At 46.0% G+C, this 20,000-nt stretch overlaps 2 protein-coding genes across 8 annotated transcripts in view; both read left to right on the top strand.

Moving 5' to 3' along the window:
* The window catches only part of rgs7a (regulator of G protein signaling 7a), a 39,791-nt gene extending 23,209 nt beyond the window's left edge, over positions 1–16,582 (top strand). For 3 of the 7 annotated variants that reach the window (XM_035532715.1, XM_035532714.1, XM_035532716.1), the window contains exons 3-18: positions 1,380–1,476; positions 4,250–4,300; positions 6,686–6,792; positions 7,606–7,657; positions 8,169–8,233; positions 9,239–9,315; positions 9,571–9,652; positions 12,018–12,092; positions 12,326–12,424; positions 12,787–12,848; positions 13,907–14,017; positions 14,221–14,346; positions 15,189–15,375; positions 15,474–15,563; positions 15,717–15,756; positions 15,989–16,582. In XM_035532715.1, the coding sequence (XP_035388608.1) occupies positions 1,380–1,476; positions 4,250–4,300; positions 6,686–6,792; positions 7,606–7,657; positions 8,169–8,233; positions 9,239–9,315; positions 9,571–9,652; positions 12,018–12,092; positions 12,326–12,424; positions 12,787–12,848; positions 13,907–14,017; positions 14,221–14,346; positions 15,189–15,375; positions 15,474–15,563; positions 15,717–15,737 (1,302 nt within the window). In that variant the 3' untranslated portion in view covers positions 15,738–15,756; positions 15,989–16,582. Of the gene's footprint in view, positions 1–1,379; positions 1,477–4,249; positions 4,301–5,438; positions 5,786–6,210; positions 6,249–6,685; positions 6,793–7,605; positions 7,658–8,168; positions 8,234–9,238; positions 9,316–9,570; positions 9,653–12,017; positions 12,093–12,325; positions 12,425–12,786; positions 12,849–13,906; positions 14,018–14,220; positions 14,347–15,188; positions 15,376–15,473; positions 15,564–15,716; positions 15,757–15,988 lie in introns of those variants that run through there. The other 4 variants (XM_035532717.1, XM_035532712.1, XM_035532718.1 and 1 more) reach the window with 4 other exon arrangements.
* Positions 16,583–19,832: 3,250 nt separating this feature from the next.
* The window catches only part of grem2a (gremlin 2, DAN family BMP antagonist a), a 4,133-nt gene continuing 3,965 nt past the window's right edge, over positions 19,833–20,000 (top strand). Inside the window, exon 1 of the mRNA XM_027031855.2 lies at positions 19,833–19,962. The gene's annotated coding sequence lies outside the window, so the exon portion shown is untranslated. The remainder of the gene's footprint in view (positions 19,963–20,000) is intronic.

The raw sequence follows: 20,000 nt of genomic DNA, 5'->3' as shown, positions 1-20,000 counted from the left end.
AGGGGGTAATATGGCTGGTGTTTAGAGGGGGTAATGTGGTTGGTGTTTAGAGGGGGTAATGTGGTTGGTGTTTAGAGGGGGTAATATGGCTGGTGTTTAGAGGGGGTAATGTGGTTGGTGTTTAGAGGGGGTAATATGGCTGGTGTTTAGAGGGGGTAATATGGCTGGTGTTTAGAGGTGGTAATGTGGTTGGTGTTTAGAGGGTCTAATATGGCTGGTGTTTAGAGGGGGTGATATGGCTGGTGTTTAGAGGGGGTAATGTGGTTGGTGTTTAGAGGGGGTAATGTGATTGGTGTTTAGAGGGGGTAATATGGCTGGTGTTTAGACGGGGTAATGTGGTTGGTGTTTAGAGGGGGTAATATGGCTGGTGTTTAGAGGGGGTAATGTGGTTGATGTTTAGAGGGGGTAATATGGCTGGTGTTTAGAGGGGGTGATATGGCTGGTGTTTAGAGGGGGTAATATGGCTGGTGTTTAGACGGGGTAATGTGGTTGGTGTTTAGAGGGGGTAATATGGCTGGTGTTTAGAGGGGGTAATGTGGTTGGTGTTCAGAGGGGGTAATATGGCTGGTGTTTAGAGGGGTGATATGGCTGGTATTTAGAGGGGGTGATATGGCTGGTGTTTAGAGGGGGTAATGTGGTTGGTGTTTAGAGGGGGTAATATGGCTGGTGTTTAGAGGGGGTAATATGGCTGGTGTTTAGAGGGTAATATGGCTGGTGTTTAGAGGTGGTAATAATATGGCTGGTGTTTAGAGGGGGTAATGTTGGTGTTTAGAGGGGGTAATATGGCTGGTGTTTAGAGGGTAATGTGGTTGGTGTTTAGAGGGGGTAATATGGCTGGTGTTTAGAGGGGGTAATAATGTGGCTGGTGTTTAGAGGGGGTAATATGGCTGGTATTTAAAGGGGGTAATGTGGTTGGGGTTTAGAGGGAATAATATGGCTGGGGTTTAGAGGGGGTAATATAGCTGGTATTTAAAGGGGGTAATATGGCTGGTGTTTAGAGGGGGTAATATGGCTGGTGTTTAGAGGTGGTAATAATATGGCTGGTGTTTAGAGGGGGTAATTTGGCTGGTATTTAAAGGGGGTAATATGGTTGGGGTTTAGAGGGGGTAATTTGGCTGGGGTTTTTTGCTAGTTATGTAGGTGTCCTCTGGCGCTTTGGTGTTTGTAAGTAGGGAGGTGTCTGATCACTGAACCCTGAAGTCCAGACATGTTCAGATCATATCAAACATCTGATGTCATGCTGTTAGAGAAGATTATCACTCTCTCCTTTTTTGCTCTTGTGAATGTTTGAGAAAGCTCTGCTATTAATATCCTCTCTCTCTCTCTCTCTCTCTCTCTCTCTCTCTCTCTCTCTCTTTCCCTCACTCTCTCAATCTTAGATGGAAGACCTCATAGCCCGGATGCAGGATGAAAAGAATGGCATCCCCATCAGGACAGTTAAGAGCTTCCTCTCCAAGATTCCCAGCGTCTTCTCTGGTAAGACATGTGGCGGGTCCTCCTGTCTCGGCTCCGAGGATGCGGTCCCCCCAAAGACATTACCCACCCTGAAACATCCCATATTAATGTAAGATGCCTGGTAGAAGGTGGAGACAGGTGTAGCTGCACGGCCTGTGTTAGACTGTGTAAGACTGTGTTAGACTGTGTTAAACTGTGTTACACTGCCATGCTGGAGAGCATCTGGTTCCTGTCTCTGGCCAACCTAGCAGGCGACGAGCCATAATTCATACTGCTATACTACTAATCCATAATCCATACTGTCATACTACTAATCCATAATCCATACTGTCATACTACTAATCCATAATTCATACTGCTATACTACTAAAACATAATACATACTGTCATTCTACTAATCCATAATCCATACTGCTATACTACTAATCCATAATCCATGCTTTCATACTACTAATACATAATCCATACTGTTATACTACTAAAACATAATACATACTGTCATATTAAAAATCCATAATCCATACTGCTATACTACTAATCCATAATACATACTGTCATACTACTAATATATATTCCATACTGTTATCTGTTATACTAGTAATCCATAATACATACTGTCATACTACTAATCCACTACTAATCCATAATCCATACTGCTATACTACTAATCCATAATCCATACTGCTATACTACTAATCCATAATCCATACTGCTATTCTACTAATCCATAATCCAATTATAGATTACATATACATATATTATGAGAGACAATAAGAGATGAAAAAGAGGTGGATCAAGAGAAGATCAATGTGAGATTTCTAAAAATAAGAGATTCATTAAAACCTTTCCTCTGCTCTCTCTTTGTCTCTCACTTTTTCTGTCTCTCTCTTTCTCTCGCTCCCATCTTCGTTCTCTCTGGGCCTCAGCTAGGTTCGCATTAGATTTGTCGCTCGAAATCCGAGGCCCTTATCTTCCGAGTGCTGATGCAGCAGGTCGTCCTCGGTGGTGCCTGCGCTGTACTCCACTAATCCGTCCCTCCCACACTCAGCAGCTCGAGTGGTGGTAGCTCTCCGCGAGCGGGCAGAGGGTTTGAGCCAAACAGAACGGTTCGTTTCACAGAGGGAAGATGGGCAGGGAAGTGCTGACTCTGAGTTTGGAGGTGGGAGAGTGAACCGGTTTGTGGAGCGTGGGAGTTCTCCAGAACCCCCCGAGGCCGACCCGTGTGGGGGCTGAGAGGGAGACAGACACACAGGGGGAGGAAGAGTGTGTGTGTGTGTGTGTGAGTGTGTGTGTGTGAGTGTGCGTGAGTGTGTGTGTGTGTGTGAGTGTGAGTGTGTGTGAGTGTGTGTGTGTGTGTGCGTGTGCGTGTGTGTGTGAGTGTGCGTGAGTGTGTGTGTGTGCGTGAGTGTGTGTGTGTGTGTGTGGGGTGTGTGCGTGTGTGTGTGTATGTGTGCGTGTGTGTGTGTGAGTGCGTGTGTGTGTGTATGTGTGAGTGTGTGTGCGTGTGTGTGTGAGTGTGTGTGAGTGTGAATGTGTGAGTGTGAGTGTGTGTGAGTGCATGTGCGTGTGAGTGTGTGCGTGAGTGTGTGCGTGTGTGTGTGAGTGTGTTAGTGTGAGTGCGTGTGCGTGCGCGTGCGTGCGCGTGCGTGTGTGTGTGCGTGTGTGTGTGCGTGTGTGAGTGTGTGTGTGTGTGTGTGAGAGTGTGTGTGAGTGTGTGTGTGTGTGTGTGTGTGTGTGTGTGTGTGTGTGAGTGTGTGTGTGTGTAAGAGTGTGTGTGTGTGTGTGAGTGCGTGTGAGTGTGTGTGTGTGAGAGAGTGTGTGAGTGTATGTGTGTGTGTGTGTGTGTGTGTGTGTGTGTGTGTGTGTGTGTGTAAATGGAGATTATGTAGCTCTGTTCTATAATGATGCATTATCTGTAGCCAGAGAATCCTCTACATTTCTCAAAGCTGCAATCCTCTAAAGAGACTGAGAGAGAGAGAGAGAGAGAGAGAGGGGGAGAGAGAGAGAGAGAGGGAGAGACAGACAGAAAGAGAGAGAGACAGAAAGAGAGAGAGAAAGAGAAGGGAAGAAATGCAATAAAAGGTAAGAAGCAGGAGGCTGGTACATCTGTTAAATGAAAGCATGATGGCTTGACGTGTCAGAAAATGGCTTCCTTTCATCACTGACACCTCTCTTTAGATATTAAAGACATGCCTGAGCTCAAAGTTCATCTTTTCCCATGTCTGAGCTGAGTGAGCTGTATATCTGCAGTGAAGTGTCCATCTGCATGTCACCCTGGAGCAATGAGCTAATGTGTTTTCTACGTGGATACTGTTGGTCTGTTTGTAAGCGCATACTTGCTGACAGATGTGCCTTGGTGCTAAGGTGAAAACAGGTCTCACACACAGACTCAGCAGTCGCCGTGTGTATCGAAACAGGCTAAACTGGAGTCACAAACGCACTGTGTTGTAGACACAGCAGCAGCTGCACTGTTGACCGGAGCTTCTTTGTGTGACTGTCGTTTTATACATCTTGAGAATCTTATAGCAGGGAGACTCCGGCACGGCTCCGCCTGCTGTGTAACCCACCTGGTCCAGCTCACTGCGGGTTCGTCCGGCACTCTCAGGAGCAGGAGGAATGTTGCTGTAGTCAGTCTTATCCCGACACCCTAATTAGTAAAAGCAATAGACTACATTTTTAATAATCGTATTGTTCATCAGTGTTATCGTGCGTCAGACACCAATGCTGTGCGCTTTTGTGTGAAGTCCTGTTGTCAGAATGGGTCAGGAGATTCACCTGCCGTCTGTGTTACCAGGTTCCCACATTGTGCAGTGGCTGATGAAGAACTTGAACATTGAGGATCAAGGTGGGTGCTGAATATTTTGTTCCACTTTTTCTCATGTAACACCCTGAAGGTGTCATACCAGGGTAAGTCCTCAGTTAAAATGGACCATGCACATAATCTGTCTGTGAGTTCTCCACCGTTCAGAACACCCACAGTCCTAATGTAAACATGGGCAAAATCTCAAACTCGTCCGTTTATTGAAGGCGGTGAGCCATTTTGGTCATTTCTGACTAATGTAAATCTCAGGGTCCCATGAACTACTGTGTCAGAAAACACCTGACCGCTCACCTGATGACCAAGTACCATAAAACTGAATGCTTAAACCTCAAGTACAAGACCCCATGTGAGCAATATGGCTGGTGTTTAGAGGGGGTAATGTGGTTGGTGTTTAGAGGGTGTAATATGGCTGGTGTTTAGAGGGTAATATGGCTGGTGTTTAGAGGTGGTAATAATATGGCTGGTGTTTAGAGGGGGTAATGTGGTTGGTGTTTAGAGGGGGTAATATGGCTGGTGTTTAGAGGGTAATGTGGTTGGTGTTTAGAGGGGGTAATATGGCTGGTGTTTAGAGGGGGTAATATGGCTGGTGTTTAGAGGTGGTAATAATATGGCTGGTGTTTAGAGGGGGTAATTTGGCTGGTATTTAAAGGGGGTAATATGGTTGGGGTTTAGAGGGGGTAATTTGGCTGGGGTTTTTTGCTAGTTATGTAGGTGTCCTCTGGCGCTTTGGTGTTTGTAAGTAGGGAGGTGTCTGATCACTGAACCCTGAAGTCCAGACATGTTCAGATCATATCAAACATCTGATGTCATGCTGTTAGAGAAGATTATCACTCTCTCCTTTTTTGCTCTTGTGAATGTTTGAGAAAGCTCTGATATTAGCTGATGACCAGGTACCATAAAACTGAATGTTTAAACCTCAAGTACAAAACCCCATGTGAGCCATATGTTTATTGTATTACAGCCCCCAACACACCGTAACTACATAATCACCTTTTTATTTATATATATATATATATATATATATATATATATATATATACACACACACACACACACACACACACACACACACATACACACACGTATATGTGTGTGTGTGTGTGTGTGTGTGTGTGTGAGAGAGAGAATCTATCAGTAATTAGAAAGCAGTCCTGCCACTTAGTGCAAATTAATATCAGCTGGTTCAACTGATGCCCTATAAAAAGGTGCCACACAAGAAACATCTCATGATGGGTAAAATCTGTGAGCTCTCGCAAGACCTTTGCAACCTTATTGTTGCAAAACATACTGATGGCATTGGTTACAGAAGAATTTCTAAACTACTGAAGGTTCTAGTGAGCACTGTTGGGGCCATAATCCGGAAGTGGAAAGAACATCATTTCACCATAAACTGGCCACAACCAGGTGCTCCCCGCAAGATTTCAGACAGAAGAGTGAAAAATATCAGAAGAGTTGTCCAAGAGCCAAGGACCACCTGTGGAGAGCTACAGAAAGACCTGGAGTCAGCAGGTACATTTGTTTCAAAGAAAATAAGTAATGCATTCAACCTCCATGGCCTGTATGCACGCTCACCACGCAAGACTCCATTGCTGAAGAAAAAGCATGTTGAAGCATGTTTTAAAGTTTGCTCAACAACATTTAGACAAGCCTGTGAAATACTGGGAGAACATAGTCTGGTCAGATGAGACCAAAATTGAACTCTGTGGATGCCATAATACACACCATGTTTGGAGATCAAAAGGCACTGCATATCACCCCAAAAACACCATACCCAGAGTGAAGCTTAGAGGTGGGAACATTATGGTGTGGGGTTGTTTTTCAGCATGCGGCACAGGATCAATGGACAAATGTACCGAGACATTCTTGATAAAAATATGCTGTCATCTACCAGGAAGATGAAGATGAAATGAGGGTGGACATTTCAGCAAGACGATGATCCCAAACACACAGCCGAGGAAGTCATCCATCTGAAGTGTGTGTGGTGGCTGCACTATAAATAATTCAATATTATGAGCGCATACCCAACTGCAGTGCTGCTCTACAGCATGCACTAACTTCCTGTGCTAAACTATGCCGGATGCCTGTGTATGTTAGTTAATAGTGCGTTCTGGGAGTGGGTGCGTGCTCCCTGCTCTCTGCTATATCAAACATCTTACACTTCTGTAACAGAAGCTGCTCTGATATGATGAACTTGCTTCTAATGTTGCTTTATAAAATTCATTTGAATGTTATTCTTTAAGAAGATAAATCAGTAAAAACATGCCGGCTAACATTACTAACACTACTGGTGCCAGAGAGCATTGTTCCAGATGGCACATCTAAAGCAGTGTTTCAGTGTTGGCCGTATTAGCTTTTTCTGACCAGTATATCCCTTTACTTGACTGACTGATTGATTGGTGTTTTTTGCAGTGGAGGCTTTGCACCTGGGCACGCTGATGGCAGCACACGGTTATTTCTTCCCCATCTCAGATCACGTGCTCGTGCTGAAAGACGATGGCACCTTCTACAGGTTCCAGGTGTGACTCCATTGTAGGGTTCTGGGGCGCAGCGTGAGGAGACCAGACCTCACATGTCTGTAGTACTGAGTTTAGTACTGAGTAGTTCAGGGATTTGTAGCGTTGCCTGATGGAGCTCATCAGGTGACATGTGGATCTGGATAATGGATGAGACACTGCAGTCTCAGCAGCCCCGCTGTTTTTTATTCATTATTCATTTTTATTTATTACTCATTAATTATTCATGCACTGAATCAGAGCAGCGCAGGACTGTAACCTTCAGGGCTGGAATTAAAAACACCTGCGAGAAGATGAATGCTACTCAGGATTTCAAAGATGAAAGCTTTTCTTTTCAAATCACACTTAATAATATTATCCAACTGTTTTCTCAATGAAAACTTGTAAATATTGAGAATGATGTTATCAGCCTTAGCTACACAGTTCTATATTTTCTTGCATGTCAGTTTGTAAGTTTCTCTGCGGTTAACTGCGTTTCTCTGGGGTTAACTGAGCAGACGATAGTAGTGAGGTGTTACTGCAGCATTAGATGAGCCTACCGACCACCTGCTCCACCACTGTTACGCATGGACGCAAATGTGTGAAACTACGACCGATTGTTGAAGGTTTTGTTAATTTGGAAAATCTGATTGTCATACCAAAATTAGTGACACTTTTTTTCAAATGAATATCATGCTGATTAATCTGATTAATCATTTATTTCAGACAGCTTAAAGCTAGACCCATTGCTTTTAAATCAAAGTATTGTATTGTCGCATTCTGGGTAATGTAGTTCCTAACACTACAGGGGTAATGTTGTCCTATCTATCCTGCCAGACACCATACTTCTGGCCCTCTAACTGCTGGGAGCCCGAGAACACTGACTACGGTGAGTGTTGGAGAATGTGACTGTGTGTCTACTCTGTGTGTGTGTCTGTGTGTGTACATGTGTGCATATGTACATGCATGATTATCTGTTCAATTACATATGGATTTCTGCATATGCATTTCTGTGCATGTTTGTGTGTGTGCAATAAACAGAGTGTGTGAACAGCTTAACATCCCTCAGGATGGTCAGAGATCAGATGGATATGCAAGTGTGTGTGTGTGTGTGTGTGTGTGTGTTTGCACCATCTGTGTGTCTTTGGCCCAGAACTTTGCCAGCTTAGGTGGTAGTAAATTTACCCTGGCATGTGGAGGTGTGTGTGTGTGTGTGTGTGTGTGTGTGTCTGTGTGCACCACTGCAGTGCATGAGGAGGTTTTCTAGGAAAGCTGTTAGCACAGGCTGCTCCTCTGTAACTCGGATCACTATCAGGACACTCATAGGAGCTATCAAACGTCGAACACTGAGTGCGTGTGCGTGCGTGTATGATTCACACCTCTCTATATCTTTTGTGTAGCTGTCTACCTGTGCAAAAGAACAATGCAAAACAAAGCTCGTCTGGAACTGGCGGACTACGAGGCCGTAAGAGACTCTTCTTACTCACGTCTGTTCCTCCGTCCGTATGCTTTCTATCTCTTATGACACCTCTTCTTTCGTTTTCACCTACCCATTCCTCACTTTCTTTCTTTTCTCCCTCTCTGACTGTCTCTCTCGGACTCTGGTTCTTTCTGTCTGTCTCTGTCTCTGATATTTGGGTTTTTCTCTCTCCATTGTTGTGGTTGTCACTCAGTTTTGATTAAGCGGTTAATTTTGCTCAGACTGCAAGATCATCAGAACGCACTTTCACTGTTTCAGGTTTTAGTTGTTACGTACTTATATGGCTACGCCGCCTAATGAAACGTGGAGTGGTTGAATTTACTGTATCGACCACAAGCCTGCTTCCCTAGGGCCCTGAACAGTGTGGGGCACTTAACCGAGCCTGCTTCCCTAGGGCCCTGAACAGTGTGGGGCACTTAACCGAGCCTGCTTCCCTAGGGCCCTGAACAGTGTGGGGCACTTAACCGAGCCTGCTTCCCTAGGGCCCTGAACAGTGTGGGGCACTTAACCGAGCCTGCTTCCCTAGGGCCCTGAACAGTGTGGGGCACTTAACCGAGCCTGCTTCCCTAGGGCCCTGAACAGTGTGGGGCACCTAACCGAGCCTGCTTCCCTAGGGCCCTGAACAGTGTGGGGCACTTAACCGAGCCTGCTTTCCTAGGGCCCTGAACAGTTTTGAAAGCTTGCTGAAATGGTGTTTATCTTTCTTTTCTGCTTTTTTTCTAATAATTTACATACATTTGCATAACGATGCCCCATAAAACCAGCAGCCTTCTGTTTAACGCATGACCATAAAACTCATAAGCACCTACGCTGTCGCGTCTATAAAAACGACAGCACCAGCAGACCCCGGGACTGCCCTGACTCATCGGCCCCACCCACATTTATGGCAGGAAGCTCTCTTATTGGACAGCTTAACTGGCTTCCTTCCAACCATTGCCTTATCTACTGTGCCCTTTGACCTTTGCTCTCTCTTACCCCTGTGCGAATCAGGAGAGTTTAGCACGACTCCAGCGTGCCTTTGCCAGGAAGTGGGAGTTCATCTTCATGCAAGCTGAAGCCCAAGCGAAGTGAGTGCCATTTTAGCACCCTGCTCCTCCTCAGGGGTCAAAGGTTAGGCCTTGTCCTGTGATGTACTGTGTTCGCTTTTGTTTTTGTTCGTTTTTTTTAAACAGAGACAGACAGAAAGGTTCTGATCTTTCAGTAAATGTCCAGGACACGTTGTTTCTTGCATCTGTATAAGTGGGTCACAGAAGTGCAGTACGATGCGTACATCACTCGACATGTTTTAGTGATACTCCAACACTTCTGCCCCTCACACACAGAGTCGACAAGAAGAGGGATAAAGTTGAGAGGAAGATTCTTGACAGTCAGGAAAGAGCATTCTGGGACGTGCACAGACCCGTGGTGAGGCAGAATGTGTGTGTGTGTGTGTGTGTGTGTGTGTGTGTGTGTGTCTGTGTGTGTGTGTGTCTGTGTGTGTGTGTGACGTGTGCTGCTCACAGGTGGATGGTGTCCTCCGTGCTGCCATCTGCCTGCTCAGAGATTCTTTTTACATGTTGAGTCATCTAGATGAAAGTCCTACTGTTGAACTGTTTCTTGTTTATTGCGAAATTAGCTGTTTGTTTCACTGTGCTAACTTCCCTCATGGTCTCCCCGTTTCTCTGTGCTAACCTCCCTCATGGTCTCCCCGTTTCTCTGTGCTAACCTCCCTCATGGTCTCCCCGTTTCTCTGTGCTAACCTCCCTCATGGTCTCTCTGTTTCTCTGTGCTAACCTCTCTCATGGTCTCTCTATTTCTCTGTGCTAACCTCCCTCATGGTCTCTCTGTTTCTTTGTGCTAACCTCCCTCATGGTCTCTCTGTTTCTCTGTGCTAACCTCTCTCATGGTCTCTCTATTTCTCTGTGCTAACCTCTCTCATGGTCTCTCTGTTTCTCTGTGCTAACCTCTCTCATGGTCTCTCTGTTTCTCTATGCAAACCTCCCTCATGGTCTCTGTTTCTCTGTGTGAACCTCCCTCATGGTCTCTCTGTGGCTCTGTGCTAACCTCCCTCACGGTCTCTCTGTTGATCTCTGCTAACCTCTTTCATGGTTTCTCTGTAGCCCTGTGCTAACCTCCCTCACGGCCTCTCTGTGGCTCTGTGCTAACCTCCCTCATGATCTCTCTGTGCTAACCTCTTTCATGGTCTCTCTGTTGCTCTGTGCTAACCTGTTTCATAGTCTCACTGTTGCTCTGTGCTAACCTGTTTCATGGTCTCCTGTTGCTCTGTGCTAACCTGTTTCATAGTCTCTCTGTTGCTCTGTGCTAACCTCTTTCATGGTCTCTCTGTTGCTCTGTGCTAACCTCCCTCACGGTTGCTCTGTGCTAACCTCTTTCATGGTCTCTCTGTTGCTCTGTGCTAACCTGTTTCATGGTCTCTCTGTTGCTCTGTGCTAACCTCCCTCACGGTTGCTCTTTGCTAACCTCTTTCATGGTCTCTTTGTTGCTCTGTGCTAACCTGTTTCATGGTCTCTCTGTTGCTCTGTGCTAATCTGTTTTATGGTCTCTCTGTTGCTCTGTGCTAACCTGTTTCATGGTCTCTCTGTGGCTCTGTGCTAACCTGTTTAACGGTCTCTCTGTGGCTCTGTGCTAACCTCCCTCACGGTCTCTCTGTGGCTCTGTGCTAACCTGTTTCACGGTCTCTCTGTGGCTCTGTGCTAACCTGTTTCACGGTCTCTCTGTGGCTCTGTGCTAACCTGTTTCATGGTCTCTCCGTTCCTCTGTGCTAACCTCTTTCATGGTCTCTCTGTGGCTCTGTGCTAACCTGTTTCATGGTCTCTCCGTTCCTCTGTGCTAACCTCTTTCATGGTCTCTCTGTGGCTCTGTGCTAACCTGTTTCACGGTCTCTCTGTGGCTCTGTGCTAACCTCCCTCACGGTCTCTCTGTTGCTCTGTGCTAACCTGTTTCACGGTCTCTCTGTGGCTCTGTGCTAACCTCCCTCACGGTCTCTCTGTGGCTCTGTGCTAACCTGTTTCACGGTCTCTCTGTGGCTCTGTGCTAACCTGTTTCACGGTCTCTCTGTGGCTCTGTGCTAACCTGTTTCACGGTCTCTCTGTGGCTCTGTGCTAACCTCCCTCACGGTCTCTCTGTGGCTCTGTGCTAACCTGTTTCACGGTCTCTCTGTGGCTCTGTGGTAACCTGTTTCATGGTCTCTCTGTGGCTCTGTGCTAACCTCCCTCACGGTCTCTCTGTGGCTCTGTGCTAACCTGTTTCACGGTCTCTGGCTCTGTGCTAACCTGTTTCACGGTCTCTCTGTGGCTCTGTGCTAACCTCCCTCACGGTCTCTCTGTGGCTCTGTGCTAACCTCCCTCACGGTCTCTCTGTGGCTCTGTGCTAACCTCCCTCACGGTCTCTCTGTTGCTCTGTGCTAACCTGTTTCACGGTCTCTCTGTGGCTCTGTGCTAACCTCCCTCACGGTCTCTCTGTGGCTCTGTGCTAATCTGTTTCACGGTCTCTCTGTGGCTCTGTGCTAATCTGTTTCACGGTCTCTCTGTGGCTCTGTGCTAACCTGTTTCACGGTCTCTCTGTGGCTCTGTGCTAACCTCCCTCATTAGCAGTTTCAGCCCATGTATGGACGGCATGTCTTCACTCTTGTTCCTGCGTGCACACACACCTAAGAAACGTCTGTCAAATGTTTTGAGCTTATTGTCAATTTCCAGTTGGCTGTGTCTAAAACAATTGTGCTTGTGTGTGTGTGTGTGTGTGTGTGTGTGTGTGTGTGTGTGTGTTTTAGCCCGGATGTGTGAATACTACTGAAGTGGATATCAAAAAGTCCTCTAGAATGAAAAACCCTCACAAAACGAGAAAGGTAGCTTAGCACTGTGTACATCCACCAAGAACCAATGAAATCACCTGACTAATTATATCCCTAAACCAATCACTGTATACCTCCAATCAACAGACAAAATCACCAGCAATTACGCTGCCCTTGTCATCTCACATCTGTACACATTTTTGAATAATTATTTTTTGAATAAATGTTTTCTGTTTATTCAAGCTTTTTTTTGTATTTGATGATTCTAAATTGTTTTCCCTGTTTAGTCGGTGTACGGTCTTCAGAATGACATACGTAGTCATAGCCCCACCCACACACCCGCCCCCGAAGCCAAGCAGCCAACCACAGAGGAACTCCATGAACAGGTGCATGCAATGGTGATAGTCAATGTTTTTATAACAGATGTTACGTGAATAATTAAACTACATGTGTTGTGAAATCTTTTACGTTTACATTTACATAATTTAGCAGATGCTCTTATCCAAAGCGACTCACAAAAGTGTTTTGTGATCTACTCATAGAATACATCCTAGCCAGGATGACATGTTAGAGTCCAAGATATAGATGAACTACACACATGCAGACATGCGCACACACACAGTCTCTCACACGCACGCATACACGCACATGCACACACGCACGCATACACGCACATGCACACACACACACACACACACACACACACACACACACTCCTTCAACTCTTTGTTCTTGACTGTGTTTTCAGATCAAATTTTGGCAAGCACAGTTAGATCGGCATCGATTGAAGATGTCCAAAGTTGCAGAGGGGTAAGTGTGTGTGTGTGTGTGCGCGCGTGTGTGTGTGCCCGCATGTGTGTGTGTGCGTACGTGTGTGTGTGCATGCGTGCGTGCGTGCATGCATGCGTGTATGTGAGAGAGAGGGACAGATTTGATGTGGTGAATGAGCCGCTTAGTTCAGTCTCCCGCCGTAAGGCGGGAATCATCTGTCCTGGAATTATGGAATTATGCAGCTGACCCTCCCATAGCATAGGTGTCCGAGGACTGGGGTCCACATCACTCTTGCTGCTGTGCGGAACATTCCGCAGTGTTCCGTAGCATGCGTCTGTATCCCAGGGGTCTGTTGGCTGACATCTACATCAGTCCTACCTCTGCACGGTTCATTCGCAGCGTTCCGTAGCATGCTTCTGCACTCCAGGGGTCTGGGGACTGGCGTCTACATCATTCTTACTGCTGCACGGATCATTCGCAGCGTTCCGTAGCATGCGTCTGTGCTCCAGGCTTCTTGGTGCAGCGTGGTCTCCATCGTTCTTCTGCCGGTCGTAACAGAGAACTTGATTTGCACCTCTGCAGCCTGTGGGTGTCCTTTCCTTAATTCTGTGAGAAATGAACGATGATATTTTTATTGCTAAAGGTCTTTTCCTGCTTCCTGTTCACTTCCTGTTCACTTCCTGTCCTGGCTTCTGTTCTTTCTGAATCAGGGGTGACCTCCAGTGTACCTGCATGCTACCATCACGTTGTTAATAATAATAATAATAATAATAATAATAATAATAATAATAATAATATTAGTGGTAGTAGTAGGAGCAATAGTAATAGTATTAGATGTATAGCTGTTAGTATTATTACTACAATTATTAATAATGTGTATAATATCAGTGAATTATTAGAGCCTACCTGCATGCTCTAGTGTGCTAAGTGCATTACAACATTTTGAATTTTTGGAAAGGTAGGTGGTTATTCGGCTCACGGGAGTGTGGTGTGCGTCCTTCATGTGCTGTCATTCACTGGGATACACAGCTGACCCGCGTTGAGTCATTCGTAATGCAGTATGACCCACGTGTGACCCTGGTTTGAATCTTTCATAGCTTACTAGGCTACACAGAGCAGCATGTGGACTACGATCCGTTTCTTTTGACTCCTGACCCTTCGAACCCTTGGATATCGGACGACACAACCTTCTGGGAACTGGAGGCGAGGTGTGTGTGCCAGATGCAAACAAACACACATGGACAAACACACTACTCAAGTAGTGAGGTGTCTATGTGTGTGTGTAAATAGGTAAAATGTATACATGTATGTATATTTATGCGTGCGTGTGTGTGTAAATAGGTAAAATGTATACATGTATGTATATGCGTGTGTGCGTGCGTGTGTGTGTATGCGTGTGTGTGTTTTAAAGTAAGGAACCAACTCAGAGCAGGGTAAAGCGTTGGGGTTTCGGGATAGACGAGGTTCTCAAAGACCCAGCTGGGAGGGAGCAGTTCCTCAAATTCCTGGAGTCAGAATTCAGTTCTGAAAACCTCAGGTACTTCCAGCGCACCCTGCTGGTCATTGCATGTACTGCTTCATTCCTCATACTGTAAGGAGGGATGTGAATGTGTGTGTATTGAATGCATTCAGTGTTTAATCTATATTTTATTACTCCAGTAACACTTTACACCAGCACAGTGTAATTATACTGTTGTTTACAGGGAAATACACTGAGCAACTATGTATAACTGAATTATTACTCTAACTATAATTCTTGACTTTGTATACACATTGATACTCTGTTTACCATCATGTTACAGAATATTGAATTAATAGATGTAGTTTAATGGTACAGTGGTACCAGCTTAATTGTAATCATTGAGTGTATCATTATTCAATATAAATCTTTCTTTTCCTGCTATTTCTCCATTTCAGGTAAAGGTCACCAACATTATTTTTCCACACTATCTTTCCCTCTAGTCAAACTCTCTCTCTCTCTCTTTGTCTCTCTCTCTGTGTGTCTCTCTCTCTCTCTCTCTCTGTGTCTCTCTCCCCCCCTCTCTCTCTCTCTCTCTCTCTCTCTCCCCCTCTGTCTCTCTCTCTCTCCCCCTCTGTCTCTCTCCCTCTCTCCCCCTCTGTCTCTCTCCCTCTCTCCCCCTCTGTCTCTCTCCCTCTCTCCCCCTCTGTCTCTCTCTCTCTCTCTCTCTCCCCCTCTCTCTCTCTCTCCTCCCTCTCTCCCTCTCTCTCCCCCTCTGTCTCTCTCTCTCTCTCTCTCTCTCTCCCCCTCTCTCCCTCTCTCCCTCTCTCCCCCTGTCTCTCTCTCTCTCTCTCTCTCTCTCTCTCTCCCTCTCTCTCTCTCTCTCTCTCTCTCTCTCTCTCTCACTCCCCCTGCCCCAGTTTCTGGCTGGCCGTGCAGGAGCTAAAGAGGAGGCCGGTGAAGGAGGTGCCGTGCCGTGTGCAAGAGATCTGGCAGGAGTTCCTCGCACCTGGTGCTCCCAGTGCCATCAACCTGGACTCCAAGAGCTACGACAAAACCACGCAGAATGTGAAGGACCCCGGACGCTACAGCTTTGAGGACGCGCAGGTGCACGTCCAGTTCTTCAGAAAATCATTTATACGCACCATTTAGTTCACGTGTTGAATTCACGGTTGTGTGTTTTTGTGTGCGTGTGTGTATTTCAGGAGCACATCTATAAGCTGATGAAAAGTGATTCGTACAGCCGCTTCATCAGATCCAGTGTCTACCAGGAGCTCCTGCAGGCTAAAAAGAAGGTATGAACCGTGTGTGTGTGTGTGTGTGAGAGTGTGTGTGTGAGAGTGTGCGTGTGTGTGCGCTCTGTCAGGATGTCAGGCGATTTGGTGTGCTGAAAAAAGCATAACAATCTGAATCTGTTCTTCTTGCTTATTTTCTTCACTCTCTTACAGAGAAGTAAGAATTTATTTTGAAGGAACAGAATGCTTCCAGGTAAGTCCTGCCTCTCTACTTCACCCCTCCTAGCCTCACAGGTGGAGCTAAAGATCGATAATCCCTGCTGGGCTGCGTCTGCTGGCTCGTGTGTGTGTGTGTGTTGTCAAAGAGCTTCTCTCAACACAAGCACATAACTTTGCTCTGGGTTTTGTCTTATCTCTCTGTCTCTTTTAATGCTTTTCCTTCTTCTCTGTTATATTCTCTCTCTCTCTCTCTCTCTCCTACGTAGGGGAACTCTGGGTTGTGTAAAAGTCTGCCCTCTGTTGTGCAATCATGCTGAGCCTTGGCGAATCAGACACGGCTGTCTTCTCTGCCACCTAACGGGACGACGGTCCAGTCTTGAGCATGTCCGACGGGCTGCGTTTTTACATCGCTTTTGACTCCCTGTCGTTCAAGGCTCAGCAGGAGCGGGGGAGGCTTGCAGGGGGCAGAGCGGATGGCGTTCCAGGCTTCCAAAGACATTAGCGGAAGAGAGCGATGCTTCCCAACACCAGAAACGATGTCCGAGTCACGTTCATCACGTCCCCGTTCCTGCCTGGCTGCACAAACGGCGCAGCAACACGATGACGGGGTGGAGCCGGATGGTCCCGCCTCTACTCCCAGACGCCAGACGAAAGCGATTTGTTGTTCCCATCGCCGCCCATCCCCCGATGTGAATTTTATTGCACTATTAAAGAAATGCATATAAACTCAGCTTGTGACGATTGTCCGACCACTCAGAAACATGCCATGTCTGATGGCGAGTCGTTTTATTTTGTTTTTGTTTGTTGTTGTTGTTGTTGTTGTTGTTCTTCCCTTCCCCTTCTGCACTTTTTTTAATTTTTATACCATATTAAAAAACACTTTCACTTGGAAAACAGAAGTATCAAAGCCCATCCTTTATTGCTGCAGTAATACGTTTTTATTGTTAAAGCCGCTAAATGATGGTTCCCCAGGCCTAAGTGTTTGCCGTGTTTACTTCCTGGGCGGAGCTGATCTGATCTGTTTATAAAATGTTTATTTACTGTAAAAGATGCTTGACCCACTACAGAATAGCTCCCACTCAGATGTGCTCATGTCTTCACTTGCAGTGGTCAAGGTCACCATAGCTGACCCAGTCTCCTCTAGATGGCAGTAGAACTGCGCACATGAACGCAGCTGCCAAACCCGAGAGCCCTGCTCTATGCGGAGGTTATTGTGGCCTAAAACGTCTTAGCAGAAGAAATCTTCTAAGAAGTTGATATGATGCTTCAGCTTTGAGACCAGGGGGTTGCTGGTAGGGTTAATGTGCAGGAGAGCTCCCCCCAGGACTGATTCCTGATGGATGGCCCAGTACAAAAGAAATGCACCTGACCACATTTTTCAAAACAGGAAAAACAGCAATTCAGCTTGTGATGGAATCTCTTTTAGAGCCACAAGAACCTTTGCAGTTTTTTTTTGGTAGATGTCCCATAGTGATTCCATCTTGTTGCTTGTGTGTTTGTTTTGGGGCTGGGAGTGTGGAGTTTGGCCTGAGGTTTCTGAGAAAGCAGGGGTCCTTACCAGAGACTGTGTGTGTGTGTGTGTGTGAGAGAGAGAGGGAGTCTGTATGTCTGTGTTTACACACACAGAGAGGGAAAGAAAAATGAACGTTATTCCCATTGTGGCTGAACAGGGATGAGTTAGAAAACCGCAACGCAGCGAGAATCCTGAAAATGAATGCGAGAAGACTGCAGCGCATTCTGAACCCCTCTGAGTGTGATACACACCAGACAGACAGATGATGTCTTCCCATTCTCAGAGCATGTCACACTGAGGGACAGAACACAATACTTCTGCTAGAAGCCTTCAAAAATCAACTGGTGTTTTAGAACGTGTGTGCAGCTGTACCCCATCCTCAGAATATCCGCCTGGATTAGGAGGACTCATTTCTTCTCAGACTTTACTAATGGAGCAAACAGCAGTATTCACATAGAGAGACAGGGGGTGTTAAGGTATAAGGGATGTTAAGGTATAGGGACTGTTAAGGTATAAGGTGTTGAGGTATAGGAGGTGTTAAGGTATAGGGGATGTTTAAGGTATAGGGAGTGTTAAGGTATAGGTGGTTAAGGTATAGGGGATGTTTAAGGTATAGGGAGTGTTAAGGTATAGATGGTTAAGGTATAGGGGATGTTTAAGGTATAGGGAGTGTTAAGGTATAGGTGGTTAAGGTATAGGGGATGTTTAAGGTATAGGGAGTGTTAAGGTATAGGTGGTTAAGGTATAGGGGATGTTTAAGGTATAGGGAGTGTTAAGGTATAGGTGGTTAAGGTATAGGGGATGTTTAAGGTATAGGGAGTGTTAAGGTATAGGTGGTTAAGGTATAGGGGATGTTTAACGTATAGGGAGTGTTAAGGTATAGGTGGTTAAGGTATAAGGAATGTTTAAGGTATAGGGAGTGTTAAGGTATAGATGGTTAAGGTATGGGGTGTTAAGGTATAGGGAGTGTTAAGGTGTTACGGTGTAAGTGGTTAAGGTATAGGGGTGTTAAGGTATGGGGTGTTGAGGTATAGGTGGTTACGGTATAGGAGGTGTTAAGGTATAGGTTATGTATAGGGAGTGTAAAGGTATAAGGTGTTATGGTATAGGGGGTATTAAGGTATAAGGTGTTAAGGTATAGGGGGTGTTTAAGGTATAAGGCGTTAAGGTATAGGGGGTTACGGTATAGGAGGTGTTAAGGTATAGGGGTTATGTATAGAGAGTGTAAAGCTATAAGGTGTTATGGTATAAGGGGTGTTAAGGTATAGGGGGTGTTAAGGTATAAGGTGTCAAGGTAAAGGTTAAGTTATAGGAGGTGTTAAGGTAGAGGGGGTGTTAAGGTAAATGTGTTAAGGTATAGGAGGTGTTAAGGTATAGGAGGTGTTAAGGTATATGGGGTGTTAAGGCAGAGGGGGTGTTAAGGTATAAGGTGTTAAGGTACATGTGTTAAGGTATAGGGGGTGTTAATGTATAAGGTGTTAAGGTACATGTGTTAAGGTATAGGAGGTGTTACGGTAGAGGTGTTAAGGTATAGGAGGTGTTACGGTAGAGGTGTTAAGGTATAGGAGGTGTTAAGGTAAAGGTGTTAAGGTATAGGAGGTGTTAAGGTAGAGGGGGTGTTAAGGTAAATGTGTTAAGGTATAGGAGGTGTTAAGGTATAGGGGGTGTTAAGGTAAATGTGTTAAGGTATAGGAGGTGTTAAGGTATATGGGGTGTTAAGGCAGAGGGGGTGTTAAGGTATAAGGTGTTAAGGTACATGTGTTAAGTTATAGGAGGTGTTAAGGTATAGGGGGTGTTAATGTATAAGGTGTTAAGGTACATGTGTTAAGGTATAGGAGGTGTTACGGTAGAGGTGTTAAGGTATAGGAGGTGTTAAGGTATAGGAGGTGTTAAGGTAAAGGTGTTAAGGTATAGGAGGTGTTAAGGTAAAGGTGTGGGGGGTTTAGGAGGAGAGGGAGAATGTGAAAGGGAGAGAAGGATGGATTGGAGAGAATAAAGAGTAAGAGAGTTATTAATGCACCTACAGAGTGGGTTTAATAGGGCTCATTAGAGAGGACAGTACAGAGAGAAAGAGGGAGAAATAACATGACAGGGAGAAAGAAAGAGAAAATAATCTGACGCAGAGAGAACGGGAAAGATAAATACAGAGGGAGAGAGAGAAGTGTATGTATGAGTTGTATAGAGGCTCATTCGCCTCTGCCTGAGGTCGTACTCTTTGAGGAGGATTTTGAAGTGGGCGAATCAGAGACTCACAGAGGTGTCCCAGCGGGAGTCGGACACGGCAGGAATCCCCAACGCAGAATGCAGACCTCACGCATAGCGAGTGGGAAAGCCGGGAATCACTGGCTCTGAGTCGAAGTGGGAAGCACAGCCTACAAACCAGACAGCACAGTAGAAGTGAGAGGAACAACCAGGCTTTTGGAAACTTTAGGCGAACAACTCCGCAGTTCCAGGGTGCTTGGCGGGGGGGTGGGGGGTGTGGTGTCAGGCTCCGTCCACGTTCAGAGGAACGGACCTCTGTGTGGAGGTGGGGTGGATGTGGTCCTCTGAGGGGTCATCGGGGTCTCCTCACCTTTGGTGCGCATCTGGTTCCTACTTCCTTCCCGTGTGGAACGACTCTGACATAACCGCTGAACTCTGACCTGTGATCGACCTCTGTTAGGATATACCCACTGCCACGTACAAGCCGTGTTGACCTGTCAGGAGTGAGGTCCTCTTTCAGCGCAGGTACGGTACGTTCCGCACACACACACCACTGAGCAGTG

This window comes from Electrophorus electricus, chromosome 13 (genome assembly GCF_013358815.1).
Source record: "Electrophorus electricus isolate fEleEle1 chromosome 13, fEleEle1.pri, whole genome shotgun sequence".
NCBI lineage: Eukaryota > Metazoa > Chordata > Actinopteri > Gymnotiformes > Gymnotidae > Electrophorus > Electrophorus electricus.
The sequence above is the reverse complement of the archived record's forward strand: the minus strand, read 5'-3'. Positions and strand labels throughout refer to the sequence as shown.